The following is a 25,217-nucleotide window of genomic DNA, read 5'->3' on the forward strand; positions in this document are numbered from 1 at the left end:
ATATTTTTTTGCAATTTATTACATAAAAAAAAAACTGCTAGGCTTTTATTTTGAATGTTTGTAATGTCTGAAGCTAAGAGTACTTTACTTTTTGTGATAATTCAACCCTGCATTTATTTTGAAATAAAGTAAAGACCTTCCATCACTGTGACTAAAGGGAGACACTACAGAGGAAAATCCACGGTGCCTATCAATGGACAAAGAAAAGATGTGATTAATCGTGATTAACAAAATGAATCCATGTTTGGATTAAGACTATTTTGTTTGGAGGCTTTAACATGTTTAATGTTCATGAGGTTGATTGTTTTCTAAAGATGTTGTATTAGCATGCTAATGCTAATACAAATGCATGTAAATGCATGTAAATTTACCTGAAATGACCGTGATCTAGAAACACTTACATGACATTCAATTAAGCAGTGAGTACAGTATGTTATTCTTCTTTTCTCTAGTCCCTCAATCAAACAACTTTTTTCTACGTGAGGGGATGACCCGGCCGGCCGTCCTGGCGATGTAAACAAATTGAAGACAGGACTCGGAAAACTCGGAAAACATCACAGGCAGTGGGACTCGGGTGTTACACCCATTGTAGACAGTCATGACTCACAGAATTATTTTCAGAGGATATACTTGATTTCTATTATATTTAAGTGTGAAAAATCGCATATTAAGCCTTTAAATAATCTGTTGATTCAAACCAATAGATCAATAGAGGGGGAATAAAGTTGTTTTGTCAACTGGCAGACAAAATCAGTGTGGTAAGTACTATATTGAATTTATGGTTACATTCATGTATTTGTATATAACTACCTTGGGTTTTCTCCTAAGAATAAAACAATTCTAATATTGGTGTACTGAGTATAGTATTAATGGTCAGTGAAATTAAGTCAAACACACTTACTTCTTTGTGTTGGTGATGACCATCTGTATCCAGGTGTCTTCAATTTCGATAGACCTAACCACTCCCCTTGATTCTTCCTCAAACACTCCAGTTATCTATTTCCCACATTGATCTATATGAAGCCTGACAACTCCCACAACAAAAACATGAACCTGTCTGTTACAGTAACTTTGTTGCCTGATAATTTTAATTATTCATGAGCACAGGTATGATCGCAGGGAAACCCTGTGTGGTGGCTGCTCAATGCCAGAAAATGCAAAATAGATGCACGAAAGGCTTGCAGATGTTTTTGGTTGGGGGCCTGTGGCCTTCATTATAATAGGAGTGGTGGATAGAGAATGGGGAGAGATTGTCGGAGGACATGCAGGAGAGGAGTTAAAAATTGAACATAGCCCCCCCCTTTTGGGGGACTTTAGCATACATACATGGCTGCGACCTAACTGCTAGTCCATCTGCACACACGGATTTTATCTGAAACCATATTATCAACTCAAAATTTGTACTTAAGTTTTGAAGATGTTATCTTAAATATCAACCAACACTAATGCAGCAGACACATGTGGTGTGCACGGTGGATTTTAATGGTCTGATGGGGTAAGCTGAATAAATTGTAATATTAGATTGCAAAGGTTTACATTCATCACGTAATTAGGTTCAGATATTGAACACATGCCAGTTTGAAGAGTATTGTCATGATGACAAAGGGGCCGAAGACACCAGATGGCTAATTACTTCAACTGTCCTGTAATTGGTTCATACTCTCGCTTTTAAATCTCTAAATTAACATAAGCATGTTAAAAAATGTAAGTTTGCACCAATATTACTGATTGGTTGACTCAAATTAAAAAAAATCAGTTCGATGTATTCTTGCCTCAGGAAAAAATGGGCCTCTCTCCCACACCAATTTAAACCGGTACTTTCAGAGCCAAAAGGACCTGTCAGTCTGTTCTTTCAGCTAACAAAAGGACAAGCAGTCATCAATAGATGAACAAATGCTTCACTCTACAAAACCACCGTTGTTCCTCCTAGAGTTGGTCCAAAAAAAAAAAAAAAATGTCATGTCTTCAAAGCGGAGCCATTTCGTGGCAACATTTTAGCACACTCAGCCTCATTTTTCTGAGCCCACACAATGTGTGACACTGCAATGCAAATGAACAAGTTCAAGCTGACCCCTGCTGGCAGCCTGCCAAGGGGAAGGACTGCTGCTGTGGCTAACCATGCTACAAAAAGCTATTGTTTCACAAAGATTCATCCTTTTTCCTGAATGGTTGAAATGCAGTTTCCACAGCAACCATGAAATGTTCGGAACAAACTGTTAACATATAGCCTACTCTGGTATTGTTTTGTTATTAGATATGATTTATGATGGATTTGTGATTGTTCACTTGTTGTAAATACCAAGACTTAAAAAACTAGTTACAGATCCGACGGCCACCTGCGTCGCTAGAAAGATACGCTTCATGTGATTCTGACCGTGTAAACCATTTCAAGATCCAACCACCACAGCGGCAACAATCTACTCATCTGTCAGACCAATGACAAACAAACTGTAATAAAATTACCATTCTAAGGTTTCCTGCAGCATCACAAAAGGTCTGAATGATCTATATCCAATGAAAAATGTAATCCAAAACACATTAGATCCATTTAGTACTTGCATCACTTCATATTTGCCACCACTATCATGAGTTTCACTGTTTTTCCTCTAATAATTCAAGTTATTGAAATATTATGATTTTTTCCCCACACTTGAATTACATCAAAAAGGTGACCACACTGAACCTTTTGACTGACACGTCATTTGACCAATAACCAACTCCATTTACTGTTCCCAGCCTACAATAGCCAATTAAAACCTGAGCTGAAAGGAGTTGTATGCCCGGATGACTGACGTTTTTTGTAGCCAATGAAATTCTGAACACGTGGATATGATGCTCCAATTAATAACTCACATTCTGAAAGAAGGAAGGGCATTTCTAAAGTCAAACAGACTACGGTCTATGATGAAGCTCTGACTCATTTCAACAGTAGCAGCACAATTTAATGATATTTGGAAGAATTTCATCACAAGTGTTAGCTTTCAGGAGAGACCTTATTCTTGCTGGTATTCCAAACTGTTCAAAGCATTTCCTCGGATTATGTCCAGATATTAATTTTAGGGTGAATGTACAGGATCTTTAGATTATGTATCCAATCACACTTTTCAGGCTAAAGAGATATGCTATTGTGTATGTGGTGGGGTGGTGATGGTGATGGTGGTGGTGGTGGTGGAGGGGAGGTATGAAGACAGGGAAAGCAATTATGAATACCACTGACACGATCTGAAGCTGCAAAAAAAAAAGAAGCACATTGATCATCTGGACATCTTGACTAACTTAACGAGAGCATCCGAATGCCGGCCAATAAGAAGATGATGAAACAAAAAACACTTTGCCAACATTTTGTTATGTAAAAATGTCAGAATATATTGAGTCCAATGTCAGTGCAGGATTATGGCTCTACTACTGTACGCTTACATCACGTTACAGCATCTCTGCCAGAGCAACCACCCAACTGCAGAGTATTTTATAGTGTGTCAGCTTAGAGGATCAGCCCTCATCAGTCATGCACTGTGGCTGCTGGCTCAGTGGCAGAAGCCTCAGCCTTGAGCACAGCAGGGAAACGAAAATCACAATGAGAGAAAGTCATAAGTTGCTGGTTTCCAACTTCAATAGTGCTCTACAGAAAACATAATTACTCTTTTCAAAAGAAAAAAAAAAAACAGGGAAAAAAGCAGCAAATGTCAATTTTTTTCAGTAGACCAGTCAGCCTCCTGTTTCACTTAATGCTCTGTATGCAGCATCAAAGTGGACACTGTGCCCTCAGACTTTTGCTTGTTGTACGCTGTCCTTTCTCAAGTTTGGTGTTTCTGGAAGTAACAGTGAATGCACCAGATTAATGTCATCCTCTGTCTCATCCCATTTCTCAGGAGAGCTCAAAGTCTTACATATACTAATTTCTTCAGTCTTGGTACCTTGCTTTTTCTGGGAAATGTATTCTTATCTGTGGAGAAGACTTTGAATGATTCTCATGTCTCCTTGGAGACTGAAAATAAAAGGATGCACTGCAGGGTTTAGTAGAATGAAAATAATGACTGACATTTTTTTTTTTTCATATACACAAAAGTTTTTTCCCTTAGAAATCTTAGAGCTATTTTTCTTATAATGATGTCTTATGTTAATCAATATATCAGATAATTACTTTGAGTAGTAAAACAGAATACATATAAGTTGTGTTTTGATTGAAAGAAAAGCATTGCATTTTAAATTCATGTAGATCCCTATAAAAAGGTTGAACTAGCTACCTAGACCAGTCTATTGGATAATATTGTCATTGTTAATGGTATCCCACTAAAAGCAAAAAAATAAGAGCAATCAAGTGAAGAGTCAAAGGATATCAGTGAAATTGTTGGTGCTGTCAGAAGATCAGGATCATGCTGAGAAGACAACATATAACAGCAAGATAAACTGAAAGATGTCAACAGTTATGTTTCTTCTTTTGGCTTTCACCCCCAAAAAGTTCCCCACAGCACCCCAAATAAAGTTGACAGAGACTAGGGACCCCCACTGTCCATGGAGATGGTTAAAGCAAATAACTAAGAACACTATAAATGATATAGTATTGTTAGGCCAGAATCAGAATACAAAAAATATCCATGTAAAGACATTAGCTGTGAGTGGATATACCAAATGTAATGAAAAGATACAAATATGTTTGCGTCTTTGTGTAAAGAGCAGCAGATACCTACAGTATATTGTTGCTGTATGCTAAGTTCCAGTTGAAGATTTTTTACACATACACACACTAAGGAGATTGAGTAAAAGTATAAATTATTTTCAGAATTGCATTAAAAGTGTTAACAAGTTGATATTAATACCAAGATAGGCCATGAGTCATGATTTTTGTGGAGAAAAAAAATGAAAATCTATGCCAAAGTAGACATTGAACATCCCCCACAGCTGGAATGGAACGATCCTTGTGTTCGTCTGTGAGACTGGCAGTCAACTGAGGCGCTTTCAAACCAATCTTCAAAGATTAGATGTGACGCTCCTCTTTTTTGGTCCGCGATCCCACAGGGGGTCCAGACTCCTTTTTTGGGAACCACTTCTTTAGGTCATACCATGTGTTACGTGCCGTAGTTTTGTGTGTGTTTGTGTTTTCTCTCTCTCCTGTGTGTGTGTGTGTGCTCCCCAGGTGTTGCTCCTCAGCCTCAGAGTGCCCAGCCACACCTGTGGCTAATTACTAATCAGGGACAAACTATAACATACTTTTCCAGACTTGCTTTTATGTGATGTCGTCTTCTTAATGTCTTCTCTTACTGGTTTTACTATTTTTATCTTCTTTTACTTCTTACTGTTATCGATGCTCTTATCTCATATTTATGCTCATATCTTAATCTCCTCTTGTGTTTTAACTTGGTAATTTCTTATCTTACTTACTTTGTCTATTTATGTTTCATATTTATATTTACTTTTTATTTTTATTAATATTATAGTTTTGGGTTTTTTGATCCTTTAACCACTTGTTTTTATTTCTTTTACTGCTCTTACCTTTTTATTGCTGTTATCTTTTTATTTGCTTTTATCTCTTTTAGTTTCATACATCTTTTTAAATCTTTGGTCCTCTTGGTCTCAGCTCGTGTTGTTGGGTTCTTGTGTTTCCTGGGTTCTTATGATGGTTCTTGTGATGGTCGGGTTATATATGTCTGGTTGTGTATCGTGCACTTTGGGTTCTTTTCTGCTGAATTGTATTTAATTACTTTTAGTGTTTTGCATCTGTTATGTTCTTACTGTTGTTAATGTTCTTCTGTGTTTGGTGTTTTGCTTTGTTCTTGCTGTTTGTCAAAGCACTTTGTAAACCTGTGTTTTTAAAAGGTGCTATATAAATAAAGTTATTATTATTATAAAGAGCAGGAGAGGAGGCTGCCAGTTGCCAGTGGGTCGTTGGACTGTGTGTGTCTTTGATGTCAAGAAATTTAGTGTGATCCTTCTGTGGAAGGATTGTGTTCCGATTAAGGCCTTATTGTTATATCTTGACTGTCAGTTTTGAATTTTGTTTAAGATTGATTGGCTTCTCTATTGTTTTGTGTTTTATAGAAGAAGCTTGTTTTGTGTTGCACCTTCATGTTTAGTTTGTTAATAAATCCTTTTAAACTTTGCTTATATTTAGTTCCTACTTCTTTTCCGTGGGTTTGAATGTATTGTTACTCCCCTCATCCCCTAGTCATCTTGGGGAAAGTAACACCATGACGTAGCTGTTTTCACTTCATAAACGTTGATTGTTCAGTTGCTTTCTTGCTTTAACTGCTGTCTTGCTGTTCAATTTAGAAATTTGACGTCACGTTTCATCTACATTTATCGTCAGATGAAATGGTGTTTCTGTGAAGCCGTCTTTAGAAGCAGAGATGCAGAATGCTTTTAGAGGGAAGATAATATGTTGCATCGTATATAAACAAGTAGCCGCAGGGTTAGATACAGCTGACAGGAAATATGAAAGGAATGAATGCTTATTAATTTTCTTCGCCATCAAGCACCCATACTGAAGTGTTACGGTTTAATTGAGATGTCCTCCCCAGCTGGTAATCTGCTGCTGGTGGTGTTCAAAACATGGATGTAATGAATGTCTACGTCATCCTGTGTTGTCAAATTAGAATTAGGAATCTGTTCAGACAAAAGTATGCACCAGCGTGGAGTCTGTAGCTATCCATAGGTTTTTCTGAAACCTCATTCCAAGTTCAAATAAAGATATAACAGGTCTTGAATAATTATGCATGACATTTTCACATACAGTAGATGAATGTATAATTACTGAATTACTGACCTCCACAAAGAACAGTGATTAAAGTCACAGTGTGCTCTTTGCTAGATGGAATCCTTGACATTGTGGCTCAATTTCCAAACAGTATTAGTAAAGACAAAACGTTATTCAGTCCCATCTACACTTGGCTCTCATTAGACGAAGCTTTTATAAGACCCCGCAATGGTTTTGTTTTCAGGAAGAAAAGTGGATCCAAGCAACAGCGATTGTAATTCCATCAAATAGTTGTAAATATCAACATGTCTAAGTTTCAGGACACTGAGACAGATCAACAATGTTGTGTATTTTCAATTTACATTTCTTCAATCTGAAGGATAAAGGGTTCTAAAGATAATCCTTTGACATGCTGATATGTAATGTTCCAAGTGGCTACAGGGATATTAATAGATTTTCAGTTCTGGTCAAACTATGGGCCAATAGTTTCCCAATAGTGTGGTTTTTACTGTTTGATGCTTTGCGCTTCTCTATAGTCAAAGTAAAAAGACATCACAGCACCCCCCACACACTTGTGGTAGGAAAAAAACAACCAGTGAACGTGTTAAAGGGGTATAAAACTGGGCATCCATCAACATCTGAGGACTCATTTAAAAGGAATAACTATTTCCATTGATTAAATTCAACACACACAGGTCTAAACCAAAGTTACCATTAACAAGTGTGAGCTACCATGGAAAAGAGTCTAATCCTCAGGATCTTGCTGTAGAAGTTATTGGGATTATGGAGCAAATGGAGGCCCCATTTAATTACAGAAAAGAACAACTCAGAAATGTGGGTTGTTGTGTATTTACTTAAACAAATCAGGTTTATTTTTTATGATTAATTTTAGATGAAGAAATACAGAAAATAAATGATGCAAAGACAGCATCAGATGAAGAAATTATGGTGTAAATAAAAGCCTGAGGCAATAAATGAAAGAAGTTAATATCTTTTATTGCTATGTGCTCCCCATTACAACAAACAGCATCAGTAGTGTACACTTCAATCTACACAAATACATAGAAAAGCAAATAGAGCAGAGAGTGACTGACAATAATGACAATCAATATACTTCAATGCAAAAATAGCACAGGGGTATTGATACAGTACATGGAAGATCCTATGCAAAAAAATATCTGTCTGAGGCTCAGGGATTGTCAACATAACTTCTACAACTATCCTATTTATCATTACAAGCTCTACGTAACATTAGCAGCAATGTTGTATAGTCAGCAAGGTAAGAGTGTCGAAAAACTGGGGAGGAAAATGTAAAATGGTTAGACAATACTGAAAACTACAAACAGCATAAAAAACTTTACTTGTTTGCTGGTTCTACACTATTTATGTTTTATTGGTTAAAATAAAGCATTTGTCTGGTCAGTACATCTCGCTGTGATGTAACAGCTCTCTTTATAACTTCTACAAAACAGCTGTGAAAAGACAGCTTTGTGACAACAAGTAGAAAAAAACTCTGAATCGTGCACATATATTTACATCTAATTGTTTGCAAAAAACAATGTCATTTCTAGCCTATCAAGTTTCAAAAAAAGAAGAAATCCATTCAAAGGTTGTATAAAATGGGATCAGTTTTCAATGGTTTCTCTGCTGCAGCCTATTGACCATATGACACTGCGCATACTGTAAAAACAAAGGAGAACCCTTTAACTTTTAATAAATATTAATGCACTCAATGCTATATACATGTACTATACATTGGCACACAGGAGTGAGTGTGAATAGTTGCGAGTAATTTATAACTGAAAACACAGAAACTGTCTTTGCTATTGCAGTCAGATGCATGGTGGTTGTGAAGAAAACCTTTTTTTTTAAGAAAAATAAATAGCTTTAACTCTCTTGAACCTTCTTCCGTCATATTAAAGCCATTAAGGAAATACTTTGGAAAGAACGGTTCCACATACGGTAATACTTTTGAAAGTCCAGCTTCTTTTGCTTACAATGAGGTCCAAACACTAAGTGTTCAATAAAATCTTGTTTAGACTCAATGTCAAAGAGTGTAATTAGGTTAAAGCTCCATTAAGCAAGATGTTTTCGCTTAAAAATTGGGATGAAAGGGCTCTGGGTGTGGAATGGTTGCTCATGGTGCTAAGCTTACTGAGAATCAACACCTCTGCAGCTCTACATAGCTTATAGCACTTTGGCTTGGCTCTGTTCAACCCCCACAGAAAAATAAAATATAAGCTCAATTTCTAGCTAGCACCAAACAGCAGGGGTCAGGAATAAATAATAAGCTGGTAAAATGGAATATCTAGCACCTGAAAAGACAAATATTTTCCCAGGGATTCTGGAAAGACCCAAAACAATGTTCAAAGGTTTGTTAAAAATGGGACTGATACTCATCATATTTACACAAATGCAATGAAAGATGTTGCTCTGTTTCTGCTGGATTTTTAATAATGCCACTGTTTCTTTTCAGGTTTTCCAGTAGTACTTAAAGGGATACTTCACCCGTTGAAACATGAATCTGTGACTTGACATTGGGTCATATATGTAGTAGATATGTAAAATACATTTTGAAGTTGGTGCCTTCCTGACTGAGAAAAGGCAGAAAGTGTCTTTTTGGCTCATGTAGATGAAAGACAACAACTCCCAGAATGCACAGCACCACAGGCCACTCCCACTGAAGGGTGCTCTATTTACAGACATTTACTACAACAAAATGACGATTTTTGTGTCATCGGACACTCCTTTTCAGACTTCCCGTCTCAGGGGAAAATGATGGCGTGATGGACGACCATTCAAAAATACTACCAGGTTTCTAATGATACAAAGCTTAATGCAAATGGGTGAAGTATCCCTTTAATAAATGAACGACTCCCACAGGACTGTAGAATTGTGAGTTCTTTGGAAGTCTTTCTGCCCTCTAGTGGTCAAAAAACACTTAATGCAGCTTTAAATGTTTGAAATGTTAGAGCTTTTGCCACAATAACAAATAATCCCACACTGAACTGAAAGTCAATGGGAGTGATGGATCTTTTTATGGTTACATCAACGTGAAAATTTAACTAACACAGGTTAGTGGGATGTGAAAATTTAATACACTTTTTGTTGGCTCAAGCTGAACAGGAGCCTGCAAGGAGCCTGTATGGTCTGCAATTAAAAAAAAAAAAAAAAACCCTTGTTAAACATATTCCCTTTTTAGTTCCCTTCTTTGACGAAACAAAGTCAACCTTTCTGAGCAGAGTTTTCTCGGGGAAAAACTCAATGCCAGAACCTTAGGATACAAAAATTAGCTAATGTTGAGACTGAGCTGAGGACAGGGGCAACATCAACACATCAGTCACATTAAGCAAGTCATACACACTCTGCCTTTGAAAGAAACTTTTTTTCATGTCTGCATGTAAAATAAGGACCACAGCCAGGAGATAGTTTGCCTATTCTTATGGGAAGAAAAGGGGGGGAACAGCAAGCTGTTAAGTAGAATTTTTTATTTGATTTATCTTTTGATTCGAAATAAGAAAAAGATGAGTTATGGCATATATAATGCCAAGCTTTAAAGGTGTTTGTATTTTGATCTGAGACAGTCTGCCTCCAGTTCTTATGCTAAACTAAGCTTAACAAAACCATTTCCTGTCTGAGGTTTCTTATTTTGTTAACTGTACTTTTGAAAGTGGTATCAATCTTCTTATCTATCTCTGGATCTGAAAGGAAAAAGGCCTAATCTTTGTAATAGCTGGATTTTCACCATGTTTGTCCATTGAATGCATGTGACTGAAAACATAGAGGTTAGGAATCTTTTTTTTTCTTATTTGATCAATTAAAGGATGTTTGAAAGTATCCCAAGCTTTAAATATTACTGATATGTTCATGTACAGTATTTACAGGAACCGTTATAAATACCATTTCCATATAAATGGCAGAGCACCTTAAAGACACATTGCTGGACATAAAGCAATCTATACAACTTAAACCATTAAACTAATGGTTTTTCTTTAGCCACTTTCCATATAAGGCCTGTAAAATTCCCACGCTTTATTTTGCATAATACAAAGCTCAGGAAGAACTTGAAATGTTGAAATCTGTAAGACTCAAGCTTCATTGTGACTTTTTTTGGCAAGAAAATGGCAGTTTTTAATGTTCAAGTAAAAAAATATTTATCAGCTGGATCAGGCGATCTGTTTTCAGGGATTCAGTCTGTTCGATTTTTCACAAATTGAATCATCCCTACTGACTGCACTGTTGACATTTTCTCTCTCGCTGTCTGACTAGTGTTTACAGAAGACCCGCTGCAATGCTCTGCAGACACCAGGGGCCAGATTCATCAAATGACAAAACCAGAGGAAAGACCAATTAGAGGGAAATAACAAACGAAAAGCTGCAGCTGTCACCTCCGCTGACACTGAAAATGGCATCAGAGACAGCTTTAACACTGGGTGGGTCCTTCTTTGTCTCATTTGCTTTAAGTTTGGGGTCAATAATCCAATTTAGACCACCTTGTTAATTCCTCATTAACCTGTCTCCCTATTCAGTATTAACTAGTGTAACTGTTTTTAATTTAGCATTTTATTTTTTTTACACGGACCATGTGCTCCCTGTACCATGCAAGAACTGAATATTTTATTCTCTCCATACAAAGTATGGCAGAAAAGCAACATGGCTGTTTACGTCCAAATAATCTGGGAGCTTTCTGTAAGACATCTAAAACATATTTAAAGTCAGTATCAGGGTCAAAATGATAATTCTTAAAACAAAGTGAACCAGCACTTTACTTTCTCTCTTTGTTTTTTTTTTTTTTGTTATTAGTTTTTGGCACGAGGAGACTCAGGAAGAAGCTGGACTATCTACTGTACAGTAAGAGTCCCGAAGGGGAAAACCGTCACTTTCATCTCTCCACTTCAGAATAGGCTGTCGGCTGCCGACTATCTGTCAATTTGCTCGACCTTTGACTCACAGTAGGAACTGCCAGGGGGGATGGTGCCATAGCAGGCAGCTTCCTGCCAAAGAGACCTGTGTGTCGTGGAACCCGCCTCGGTGCCACTGTGATCCTTGATGAGGTTTTCTTAAGCTGGGCAGGGGTGGTGACGTGTTTGGCAGCGTTGCCTGATGATCCTTTGCTGGAGCTTTGTTTGCCACTGTGAGTTGAGTTGGCTGCTACTGAGGCTGTTAATGTCTCCAGCAGCTGAGAGGCTGAACCGAAGCGGAGGTGCTCCTCCTGCTCAGCCGCCTCTGAGAATAAAGACAGCGCTCCACTGCGTCTGCTGCAGGAGTCACAGCACAGTTTGCTGTAGCCTGGAATAGAGCAGTATCGAGCTAGGACCTCCATCTGGCAGAAGATGGACTTGTCTCCATTGCATGGCTCATCTGAAAGTCAAAGAGAAAAACAGTTTTAACTCATCGTGCTGAAAGCGGTAAGAGGTGGCCTTGGATGAACATCAGAGAAGCTGGATGGAGCTGGAGGAATTACAGATCAGTGAGGATTTTAATAAAGAAACTGACCGTTGATGCGAACCTCTCCCCAGGACCAATATTTTGTCCTGCAGGGGGGGGGGGCTTTCTAAATTGCTGCTCCCACCCTCTGGAACTCACTCCCAAAAACATTCAAGACTGCCCCACACTCACTTCCTTCAAGAAATCCCTAAAAACTCACCTCTTCAATACTGCCTATAACCACTAACTCCCACCCTTCCCCCTCACATTACTTCTTTGTTGTGCTGTCCTAGTGGTTTTTTATTTTTTTCTTGACAAAGTGTCTTTGAGTTTCTAGAAAAGCGTTATATAACACCAATTATTATTATTATTATTTTCATCATTCTACTGCAAGACCCATATTGCCAGCCAGCCAACCAGACAGCCCATATTAGTAGGCTAATGTATTAGCATTAGCATTACATTCAAGTAATGCACGTCAGCAGCTGTTTTTTTATGGATAAGGGCCAGAAAACGTTTGATAAAGATCGTTCAGGCTCACAAGAGAAGCAGTAAACTGATGAGAGAAAATGGGAGCAGAAAAAAAGCATTAAGTTCCCAGAAAAATCTGTATGATACTAAAATACTTTAAATGTGATTAAAGTAAACATCACATTTTACATTTTACACACATATTGAGAAACATAAAATGCAAATTCACTTACATAGACTCTCAGTGTCCATGTCATGTCTGATTGACAGTCGAAACCACACTTGGGTACTAATTGAATTATTTTCTTTGTCGTTACAAAAACACAAAGTGTCTTGACAAAGCATTTTGTAATGACATTCATAATGCTACATAAAGCACAAACCTTTAAATTAAAAAAAACAAGTATTAAAAAGCAGTAAGTCCACATTATGGCATTGTGACACATTCATGGATTCTTAAGTTTCAATTCCAAATTATTTTTGACTACCTTGCAAGTAAACATTACTTTCCCATCTCACTGTTTTAGCTCTGTAAAATCAATCCCTGTTTTACGTGTTTCAAAAACCTCTTTCTGTTTATCTTAAATGGTAAAACACAACAGGATTGAATTATATTTTTGGTAACACTGAAATTAAGATCAACATTTAATTTAGATATTTGAATGTAAACATTGTCATACAAATCTACATATTATACGTTTAATGGTCTATTAGCTATAGATTAAGATTTACTTTTTATTGATCCCTGCACGGGGAAATTTCAGTTTTTACACTCTGTAAGTCATGCAACAGGCTGAAATACACACATGCACAAATAGAACCCTATGGACATGCACTAATGGAAAGATGTCAGAGTGATGGAGCTGCCTACAGCGGACGCTCCTGAGCTGATGGTGGAGGTTCAGTGCCTTGCCCAAGGGCACCTTGGCAATGCTCAGGAAGTGATCTGACACCCCTCCAGCTACCAGACCAACTTCGAGATTCAGTCCGCACTGGGACTTGAGCTACTGCCGCCCATAGCTATATAGAGTATGGCTATGTATAATAAGGTACTAATAAGCACTTATAATAAGCCACTATTTAATGGTGAATATTTTGACTAAATAATTATTTAAAGGTGCTGAATAGAATAAGTAACTAACTCAAAAGAAGGTGTGTGTCAATATGGCAAAATCCTTCCTGTACATAATTGATTTCAAAGCAATTCACAATCTTTTCAGTACTATACCACATAAATTGTAGATCAATATTGGATAGAAAGTATGTCCTTTTAAGTGCCCTCCTGCAGATGGGAGAAAGGTGTGTTATTTGAGTTTCCATCCTAGTTTTTCCTCCTTTCTCGCCTGCAAATATCATCGTTGCATTTATGATCTAACAAAAGACCTCCGAAAGTCAACTGGCATACATTGACATTTAGGATCCACATCAGTCAACTGAAGATTTGATTTCTTTGTGATAGTGAAGTATTGTTTGAGTTGAATGTATGCCAGGATTTTTAAGCAAACCTGTGCGTTAAAAAAGATGCCACAAAATAATGATTTAACACCAAATGTATGCAGACTTGCATTTTATGTCTGCTGCCATACGGACATTTAATGGAACTCAATGGACTCAAAAGGTCCTGAAAAAAAACATTTATTGGTGAAACCTACAAGAACCGATTATGAAAGGATATGACAAGAAAGGCATTTCATGGTCTACTTTAGAGGAGCTGTTGAAACGACTGATGTTCTTTATGATAACATGGCGTTTATCTTAAAGAATGCAAAAGGAGCTGAAATGAGGCGGCATGGAATAAAAATGATCTACTATGATCCTTAAAAATCAGTATTCCGTCAGTTTGACAAAGACATGCTCACCGTGGCAGGGTCCTGGTCTGCAAGTTCTCACAGTTTCAGGTTTGTCTCCATTACATTGATCTCCAATGCGGCAGGTGACCAGTCGCCTCTCCATCCCTTCTCCACAGGTCACAGAGCACTGTAGAGAAGCACAAACAGCCACTCGTTCACATACCGAATTTAAAAAAAATACCCGTTTTTAGAGGACAGGGATGAGAAGAGTGGGGACAGTTCACACAAGCAGCAGGCAGTGTAGTATAACAACCTGACTTGAAATTCAATCTCCGTTTAGAGCCACAGAACACAGGACACTTTGCTCTATGCCCTTTTTAAAACTGGATTTCACTTTAGAGCGCACAGGGAATAAAGTCCATCAAAGTCTATCTAAATGCATTTTGGCTGCTGGATAACGGGGAGCTTACTTTGCTGTTGGCTGTGTCAGATTTGCTATACACAGCAGGTTACCAGTGTCAGCGTGGTTTATTTTTTTAAGTCGTTTATCTAGTCTTAAGAAAAGAACAAAATAGATAAGAGGTGTCAATTTAAATTCTTATTTAATTTGTTGAGCCACTGTTATGAGCCTTTTCTGTGTGAGTGCTTCTTAACCTCAGATGTGCTTTTGACCTTAAAGATCAGCATGTCCTTATTTAAATGTCACATGAATGAGTGGGAGTATTATGTATAGCATTAGTCTGAATATGTGTTTGTTTTTTGTTCCTTTTATTTTTTGTATCTCACTGACAAGACCTTGTTGCCTTGATTATTCATGACTGTCTTGTGGTGGCAGGGCTCTGTTCTGGGGCCTTTGCTATTCACTTGATATTTCCAGCTCTTGTAACAAATCATAGCATCTGATTTAATACTACAGTTGCATGCTGCTTTAGGGGCCTCTGTCCCCTTAAGTTCATTCTTGTCTCCATAACAAGATATTTGGGGCAAAAGTGCACAAAGCTGCCTGCGACTACCCCAGCTGTGGAAATACAAGCGCTACTGATTAACCAACAAAAAGTGCTTCCCAATCTAGTGAGGATTTCAAGTGACTTTATCTGGGCTTACTAACTGTCTTAAAGCCATAAGAGACTGAATGACAGAAAAGTTGTTCAGCTCATTGTGATGAAACAGGGATTCTGGTTCAAAGTATTGGGCCTCTTTTAAAAAAAAAAATCCCCCTCACTCAAATCCATGTAATAAAGAGGCGATATTTGAGCAAACTTTGCTTACCAGCTAACACCATCCTTTTTTCCCTCAAATTTAACACCTTTCAAAACTCTGCTGCTGCTGCTGCTAAAGATGTTGTATCCCATCTTGTACTGATGAATATAATTTCCCCTCACTTAATTTAATTATTTGAATTGTAATTTTATTTATTGCACACAAAAAACATAAACATAATAGATCAATGGAAAAACAGACAGTACATAATGATTAGTTAATTAACAAAATATGCATTTTGAAAGGAATGTGCTGGAGGAGCCAAATAAACCCAGAGGGGCTTGTCGAGTGGACCTCCTAAAGAGAAACATGTAACACAGAGACATACTATTAATGTAGTCCAAACAAAAACAATAAAGCTAACAAGAACACATACTCAATAAGGTGTAAAATATTATGCATATATTCGCTCCTGATCCTCCAAAATCATTCAAAATTACTGCAGCAAGACTTCAATGTCAAAGGCAGCCTCCCCTCACTTCTGTCCTTGGATCCCTTCACTGTCTCCCCTTTGCAAACAGGAACTGCTTTAAAATCCTCATTCCACAGTCAGGCTCTTGCATATATGTATGTGACTGAATGAATTCAACCCTACACATCAACTCTCTCCTTTAGGTCAAGTACTGATATGCTCAATTTGCTGTCTGTGCCATGCACTCTGCCTTAAGACCCGAGATAATCAAGCTTTTTAAGACATAGAACCATATCTCATTGTGTACTTTGCACTCAGATTTGAACTATGGAATTTTCCAGATAACCCTTTAAACCACATTTGTTTAGGCAGGTGTATGAGTTTAAGTAAGTACTGTTTTCACAAGGTCCGCATTATATATGTATGTTTTATCTACTGTGTGTTTTTCTTTAATTCCTCTCTATTTACACTTTTTAAATTGTGGATCTCTTTTTTTTTTTTTTTTTACTAAACTGATGAAATCAGGCCTCAGGACCATTCAGGATATTTTATCATAAAATAAATTACTGCAATCTTTTCCCCACACAAGTTGCAGTATGTTTTTTTTATTCCTCCATCTAGCAACTTTAAAATACACACCAAGTCTGCTAATTGGTAGCATTGATTTTTGGATAGAAACCAAATCCCTACTGACATTTTTTAGCTTTTACAAAATGATGTAATGAGCCAAGTTTCCAGTGAGTCAGCCACATGCCTTCTGAGACATGCCTTCTTAAAATGTTAGTTTAACCCTCTTAAAACCTACTGGCCACAAGCAAATGATTAAAACTAACTTCAATAAGTCCTGTCTTCATGAGCTCAGTTTGTAGTTGTTGTACTGCAGTCCAACCAACAGTTGAAACAGGTAACACCTACAAAAAAAAATCTGTCATCTAACTATTCAAACACATTTTAGCATGGGAGAAATAAGCTCATTTACTTTGGCTTTTTTTGGGTGTTAACATTCATTATTTCCAGTATGCTGAGGACATAGATTGAGAAAGATAATGAAACGGGCAAAGATTAAAACTGAATGACCTAAGCTTAATTCCTTGGCAAGCCAATGCTGCATCCACCTTTTTTTTTTTTTTTACTTTCCACCTTGCCTTTTGGTAGATGAAGTATCAGGAAAAAACTGCTGTTCAGGCCTGAAAATAATTTTATTTAGTCAAACTTTTCATCGAACGTCAATCATTTTTTGTCAACAGTTTTTGAAATATCCTGCAAACGTATCACAACAAATGATGAAAAAAGGAAACATCAAGGACCATAACAGCAGTATCTCAGTGATGGACGCAAAGAGGTCAGACTCTCTTTAAGTGCATTTTTGCAGAGTTTTATGTTGTATCCAACCAGTGTTGACATATTGTCAGTTTAAGCAGCAACGTCCTCCCTCATTCCCAGTCTTACCTCAGTGCATCCCTTTGGCAGTAAACTCTGACTCAAACAAATAAAGCTGAATATCAGTGTCAGCAAAACACTGTAAAATGTGCTCGTCCATTACATCCTCTGCACTCATATTCAGGGATGCTGTTTTGCTGCTTGTAACATAGTTTCATACATAGATTTTAATTCAAGGTAAGGCAGTGACAAGAAAAGATAGCTCTTTTGTTGCACCAACTTAAAATGATGGTGTTGGTGCCAAAAGAACCACAGATTTTGAAGCTTTTTCAAGCTGCACCACAGTCCAAGGAGAACATCAGCAACATTTGCAGACTTTTTTTTTTTTTTTACACTTTATTTCTAAACAGGAAAGAAAGAGATACCGAGAACGATTGAAATATTAAAACAATTCAATATTACCAAGGATTTTTGTTAAATCGGAAAATGTCCTCCCACCAACAACTCTGACATCAACAGTTTGGGAGCTGCTGATGTGCCTTCCAACTTTTGAAATGGACACTTCTACAGACATCTTTACATGTGGTGGATGACTTTAACCCTCAGCCTCTTTGAAAACAATTCTATTCTGTTCTGAATCAAGTGTTCTTTTTTAAACTGTGTTAACAACATCACATTAGGGGTGGTTAGTGAATGCGTGATGTCAAAGCAGCAAACAAATCATTCATCTTTGGTGTTTATTGCACTTGTTATGACCCCGGCTGGCTATTTTTAGACAGTTTCTCGCATCTCCTGCCAACGTCACTGAGACTGAATGAAAATGTCAACGAGACAGTGAGTCTGAAATGTGTTTCAGACTCACATTAAAGCTATATTGATATCTGTCAAATGAACTCTGTTTATGTGACTTATTCAAGATAATTTAAATGTATGACTAAATGTTATATATTCAGCAAAAACCCTGAAGTACTACTATGTTTACATTATTTAGATTATTTGGCATTAAATATTAACTGACAAACAGAAAGACACGTGCCGTTATTTTTCTATAACTGCTATCGCTGATTGTTTGTACATTTGGATGTGTGAACATATGACGAGCTACAGTACATTCACACATGGAAATGCTGTCAAAAACAATTTTGTTTTTAGATGAGAAATTACTCTGCTGTGAATCCAATATCAGATGCCTCATGTTGTATGATTCATAAACTACATGAAAAATAAAATCAATCAGACTCCCTGACACACTCAAGCGAAAGGAAATCCATCCTTCAATACATCATATGGATACTTCACCTCAGACCAGGCTCCGGTCCTCCACTGGGCGGGACATGACACTCTGTTACAGGGCCTCCGGCTCTCTGGCTTCTCTCCGCTGCAGTACTTGCTGTGGATGGAGCGATTGGTGTAGTCGTGGAGGAACTGCACACAGCGGACAGTCCGGATCTGGAAGCCCAGGCTGCCGCAGGTTTTGGTACAATGCTCCCATTCCTCTGAGATCCATCTGCAGAAATCAGAAAGAGGAGATTACTGGGGATCTACAGGAGATTCAGTTTTCTATGTGATGAGGGAAATATATTTGGAAATAACTTTGGTGAGAAAAGTCAAATTACCAATGCAAGATTGACAAAAACCCTGCAGTAACAAGCAAATGTTTTACATTCATTGTTCTCTTAAATGGTGTTGAGTTTAAAGTATAAGAGAAGGCACCATAAGAAACTGCTTCAAAGAGACAATCTTATCTTAATGGTAAAGTTAGGAAGTCAGCTAAAAGACAATTATCCAACTCAAGGGAACAGGGAGTGCAGTGTTCAATGCCCCTTGAGGCCACTTTTACATTTATGTTCTATAACGATAAAAATGGAATTGACCATAGTAAAATGTCTCCTGTGGCTGATGTATATTATCATTTAGTACTTGAGTAGAATTTTAAGCTGATACATCAATGTGTAAGTGGCATTTTAGTGTTTATGGCTGGATAAGAAGGAACTACTTATTATACAAATTGGGGGTTGAGTTCAGTGGTATTCCACAAGGTTTCAGGCCTCTACAAAGGGTCACAATACAAATACAGGGTTTACTATGACATGTAGGATCTTGATTTCTCTCGGGGGCTTCACCAGCTGGCTGGATGTACTTAAAGGGATACTTCACCCATTGAAACATGAATCTGTATTGACATTGGGTCATATATGTAGTAGAAATGTGAAATCAATATTGAAGTTGGTGCCTTCTTGGCCGAGAAAAGGCAGAAAGTGTCTTTTTGGCTCATGTGGATGAAAGACACCAAATCCCAATTTATTTCTCAGCTGGTGCGGCCTGCGGCGGCCCCAGCAGCCAGCGGTTGCAACAGCTGACGCAAAATGACGATTTTTGCGTCATCGGAAGCTCCTTTTCAGACTTAGAAATACAAAGATTTCCCATCTCAGGGGAAAATGAGGGTGGGATGCACGACCATTCAAAAATACTACCAGGTTTCTAATGATACAAAGCTTAATGCAAATGGGTGAAGTATCTCTTTAAATATTCCAAACATAACAGGAACATTCATTAAAGGCTGTGCATAACTGTGTCATATTTTCCAAGCCCGCGAGTCTCTGGTGGAAAGGTCAAGGCAAAGAAAATATGCAAAATCATTTCACATAACAACCAACAGCATTTGCATATTGAAGCATTCACTGTTATCAAATGACCAAGGTTTGTATGATAAGTAGTGGTTACAGCCAATCGAAAACATCTTGGGCTACATTGTGAGGGTATTAGGAATTGCTAAAAATTGGAGTTCCTCGAGTAGCTACTTGAGGGCGGCTCCGGGAGAGAGTCGATCCCCATAAGACACCATATAAAAAGGCCACAATTTACAGCAAGTAATTACAGTCCAGTAATAACAAAAATACACTTGGTCGCTGGTAGCCTAGTGGTTAGCATTATGTACAGAGGCTGTAGTCCTCAAAGTGGGCAGCCCGGGTTCAAATCTGACCTCGTGGTCCTTTCCCGCATATCATTCCCCACTCTCTCTCCCCCTGATTTCTGACTCTATTCTCATTCTTGTCTCTAAATAAATGCATGAAGAAGCCCCCAGCACCACATTTGTAGAAACATAGTATTTTCAGCCTCCAGAAAAAAAGCATGGTATATAGCGACCAAAATGCTAAACTCAAGGCTTCTAAAAGAAGGTGGATAAACCAATGGGTGACCTTACAGTTTTTGGTTCTAACCAGAACAGAACACGGCAAAATACAATGGAAAAGAATAGAACATTGCAAGAAGTAATGTACACATCAGCCAGCATAAGAAGCTCCATAGGCATGTAGCCCAGTAACATCCAAAGTCTTTAATTCTTCACCATTCCATTACCCACCATGTTTGTCATTGCAGTGACAATTTATTCCAATCACTGGCGGGGGAAGCACTTGAAAGTTGACTAAATGTCAGATGCATGGGAAATAACCAGTCCTTTGGGCCCTAAAGTCATTCAAATGACATTTTCCACTTCCATACTGCCTGCAACATGATATACAAGTGAGGATGAACCAATTGCTTCATCCTTGAACATAAATTTCTCCCTTGCTGCCTTTTTCTCTCACTTTATTTTAACTGAGGGGACTGAAACACAGTTTTCCTCCATGGTATCCTCTTGGTCTTTGTTGTCTCCTACAAATCACTTTCTGCTTGCTCATCTTGGTAAATAAATCAATGACCTGTTGGACAGTAGTCTTACCGCCAAAACTTCAGTATCTGAAATGGCAGGCCAGCTACCATTAGAGTGATTAGAAACCAATATCCACCTCTGTTGACTTAGGTTGGGTATCTCAGAATAATGATTTAATTTGTAACGTCACTGGTGTGATTCTAGTAAAATTAATAAAATAGTTTTATGCAAAGAAACAAGGCACATTTATTTAAATAGCACATTTCAGCAACAAAGTAATTCGAAGTGCTGCACACAAGACATCAAAAGCATCACACAAAAGGAAGAAAGAAATACATTAAAATTACTTAAAGATACCATTAAAAATTAAAGACAAGACACAGCAGCAAAGGAAAAATCTAAAATATAATAAGACAGTTTAAAAAAGCAAGCAACGTTTTTAACCATTATCTTTAACAAAGGTTTTAACTTTGTTAGCAGTTAATCCGTTAATTCAGTTCAAAATTAACTGAAGTTACGCTATCATTAACCGGTGTTATAAACAAAAAGTACATCAGCTGTTTGCAATATCAATAGATTTGAGTTTTCAAGAGTCTATGAAGACTTAGAAAACCAAAAATTGCACAAAAGTCTGTATTGAAAATATACATATAATAAAACGTTTTCGATGTATCACCACCATCTTTACAATGGCCCCAATCCAGAAGTACATTCCAGAAACCAACATTTACCGTAAGTCAAATGTCTGTTTAGTTAATTTAAAAAATGAACGCAGATAAATAATGTTTAACAGATTAAGGAACGTGTGGCCAGCTCTGAGTTTTACATTGTTAAATAAATAGTACAATAATTTATAAAAAATATTAAACAAAAGGCAGCTGTAAAAAAATGACACAAGTTGGTTTCATGTGTTGGTTTCGTTATAGGAAAGAACTCTCAGTGGAGTGTTCACTTTCTGACCTGTTTCTGGATGTAGGTCAAATTGACCAGTAACAGCCTGAAGTACACATGAAAAGAACGCTTTAAGAAAGGTCATCAAAATGGCTTGAATGAAATTTTATGTGTTCTTTAAGTTGCCATTTGTCAAAACATGTCTACTTCAAACACAACAGTACATTATGCTGGCACTATGAGACAACTTCGGATGTGGAATCAGCTTTGGTTGAACTTCAAAGCTAGAAAGTGAAAAGTGGCCCAGTGGTTAAAAAGGCTGTGTACCACTAGTTAAGGTTAAATGTAATTATGTTTTTTTATGGTTCATATTTGATACTTGTCGTGTCACAATCATCAAGGTAAACTGTAATTGCAGCTGTTTGAAGTGAAGTGAAGTAAAAGTACAATCTTTAGGTACAATATAAAGTCATAAATAACATCTGGATTCCACAGCACTTGAGTAAAGGTACTTAATTATATTCCAGCAGTGAAGAAGAATGTGTGGTTAAAGAAAATGAAAGATAAAAAGACATCACTCAGTTAGTTGTTTGGAAAGAACAACATGTTTATGAACTTTAAATAATTCCATGGATTTCCCAAACAGCATCAACTTTCATCTTAATGGGATTGTTTCCCCAAATTTAAACATTAAGCTCTTAGTAATCACCAGACAGAGACAAGATAAATTTACTTTATTAACACTGCCAGGGATAGAAGAACAAATTGACTAATGGAAAAGAAAGGAACTGTGACATACTTGATCCCTTTTGCTCGCATATTTGTGTATGGGTTTCTCACGCACAACTGCAGCCAAAAACAGACCTTAATACTCTGAGTGATGACTTAAATCATCTTTCTGCTAAATATTTTATATAGCATTTATAATACGGGACATTTTAAATCCTTGGAGACATCAATATTTGTAGTGGAGACGTAAGAAAACAGGAAGCTTGTGATGATAAAAAAATCTATATTTTTGGGTTTAAATTTAATATTAAAAAAATGAATGGATGTCCTCAGAATCAATCATAATAACTCTGATCCACTGATCATCAGGTGATGTTTTTGTTTGTTCTGATATTTTAGTCTTTTTTTTTACCAAATACCTCCAAACAAACAACACTCCCAGCATGTTCTTTCTCCTAATGCTCAACTAGGCCTGCAGGAGAACCCTGGGGTTATGTGTCTTGCCCAAGGACACTTCAACATGATTATGAGAGTTTTCATTTGTTCTTAAAATAAGTGTTACTGGTTTTTTTTTTTAAAGACGTATGTTTGGATTTTAAGTGCCTTTAGAGATAGGACAGTGGATAGAGTTGTAAATCAAGGACAGAGAGAAGGGTGGGGAATGACATGCGGGATAGGAGCCACAGGTTGGATTCAAACCTGGGCCGCCAGCTCGGAGGACTATAGCCTCCAAACATGGGGTGCATGCACTAACCACTACGCTACCGGCGCCCCAGTATGTCACTTCTTTTACCTATTTAAATCTGTAATAGACTTTATGACTATAAACAAAATCATCCACTGTGACTAATAATTTACCAAAATCCATGCTCAGTTTACATACTGCCAATGTTCTATCTCTTATATAGATAACGATCCATTATATAATCTATTTATTACATTTATTTCAACACCTTTGCACTTCACCACTGCGCTTTCATTAAGATGTGTAACATCTCTAGGCCTGTACATAGCAGTTTTATATTTAAATGCTTGTGTTAACTTTGTTTATTGTCTTTCAGTCCATTGAGAGCGAGGTGAAACCAGAGTCCATTCTTTGGATGCACAGGCATACCTGACCAATAAAGCTGATTCTGGTCTGGAGACAGAAAAAAGGCCTCACATTTATCTTAAGTCTTAGAATTTTGCTTGACTCTTTCGTTTGATAGATAAATCAATTTCTCATTGAAGCTTAAGTGAACAATGTGTCTGGCTGCATCTGATAGCCAATGTAAAACTGACCAGAAAAAAATCTATTTACATCAGTCTACTTCTTTTAGATTTCTGATAACAGCTTCAGTTTAACATGTGACAGAAACCTCCGCTTTAAAATCTTCTCACAATCTCTGTAATCTCCCCGTAGAATGAGCTTCCCTCCATTATGTCTGCAAGCTGAGTGATTGAGGACTGAATCTGTAAAGCTGTCACACAACAACACAGCGTCTGATCAAAACTTCAATGTTAAAAACTTTTCTGGTTACAGAACAAACTGGGGCAGACTTGATTCTAGCAGCGAGCTGAGACTATCTAATTATATCTGGTTCCTCTTTTTTTATTACTTGTTGACTGACCCAAAGGAGAAAAAACTCTAAAAAAAATATATGACTTCATGTCCTGAAAATTGAACTCAACTGAAAATAATTCTGTCAGGCTAATTGAAGGGGCACTACTTGTGCTCGCACAGAAGCGCTCTTGGACTCTATGTGCTCCTATTTTTTATTTCCTTCCCTTTGTTGTATATAATTGGACGTTTTTCTGTCAGTTTCTTGACAAAAGATGAACTCTCAAGTTAGAGATAAAAACACCACACATCATCCATACAGTACACCATCCATCACATCCAGCCTGCTGAGATGACAAATAACAATGGATGTACTAATATAGGAAAAGAGGCAGGCACAATAGAAAGTGATGCATTTCAGGCTTCTTTAAAGGCCAACAAATATTCACATTTGGAATTCAGAAGCAGATGTGAAAAGCTTTGAACAGACCGTTCATTGATTTTTGATAGATAGTTCTTGCAGAGAATTTGAATGCTGCATTGAATTGTTTGCTGAACACAAAGCCTGAGCACTATGAATGCTGACACACTATTCCAATAGGTTTGACTTTTTGTTGTCAGATAAAGTTGAGAGTCAACAAAAGCAAAGATGGAGGCCAAACTTCTCATGATGCCTCCTCCACATACGGCAACAAATCAATTAAAAAAGTCAAAAGGTTCCTCAAAGCAAAGAACAATAATGGACAAAGACTTTGAGTTTTTTTTGCCAAAGTTTTTCTTTGCACTGACACCATGTGATTAGTCTACGATCATACTGAATCGTAAACAACAAAATGTACTTTGATTTTGTGATGTGAAGTTTTGAAGTTTTAATGTTTAACAGAGATTATAAAATGTTGTGAATTTTATTTGAAATTCTTTCATGGTGTGAATTTGGGAAAGTTGAGAATGACCTGTAAGACTTTGTATAA

The 25,217-nt window shown here is 37.3% G+C and overlaps 1 protein-coding gene across 1 annotated transcript in view; it reads right to left on the bottom strand.

Moving 5' to 3' along the window:
* Positions 1–7,666: 7,666 nt before the first annotated feature.
* Positions 7,667–25,217, bottom strand: part of adamts3 (ADAM metallopeptidase with thrombospondin type 1 motif, 3) — a 148,423-nt gene continuing 130,872 nt past the window's right edge. The window contains exons 20-22 of the mRNA XM_065947669.1: positions 18,731–18,938; positions 14,449–14,566; positions 7,667–12,052 (exon numbers count right to left, since the gene is read on the bottom strand). Coding sequence (XP_065803741.1) covers positions 11,574–12,052; positions 14,449–14,566; positions 18,731–18,938 — 805 coding nt within the window. The 3' untranslated portion in view covers positions 7,667–11,573. The remainder of the gene's footprint in view (positions 12,053–14,448; positions 14,567–18,730; positions 18,939–25,217) is intronic.

This window comes from Labrus bergylta, chromosome 2, assembly GCF_963930695.1.
Source record: "Labrus bergylta chromosome 2, fLabBer1.1, whole genome shotgun sequence".
Taxonomy (NCBI): Eukaryota; Metazoa; Chordata; class Actinopteri; order Labriformes; family Labridae; genus Labrus; species Labrus bergylta.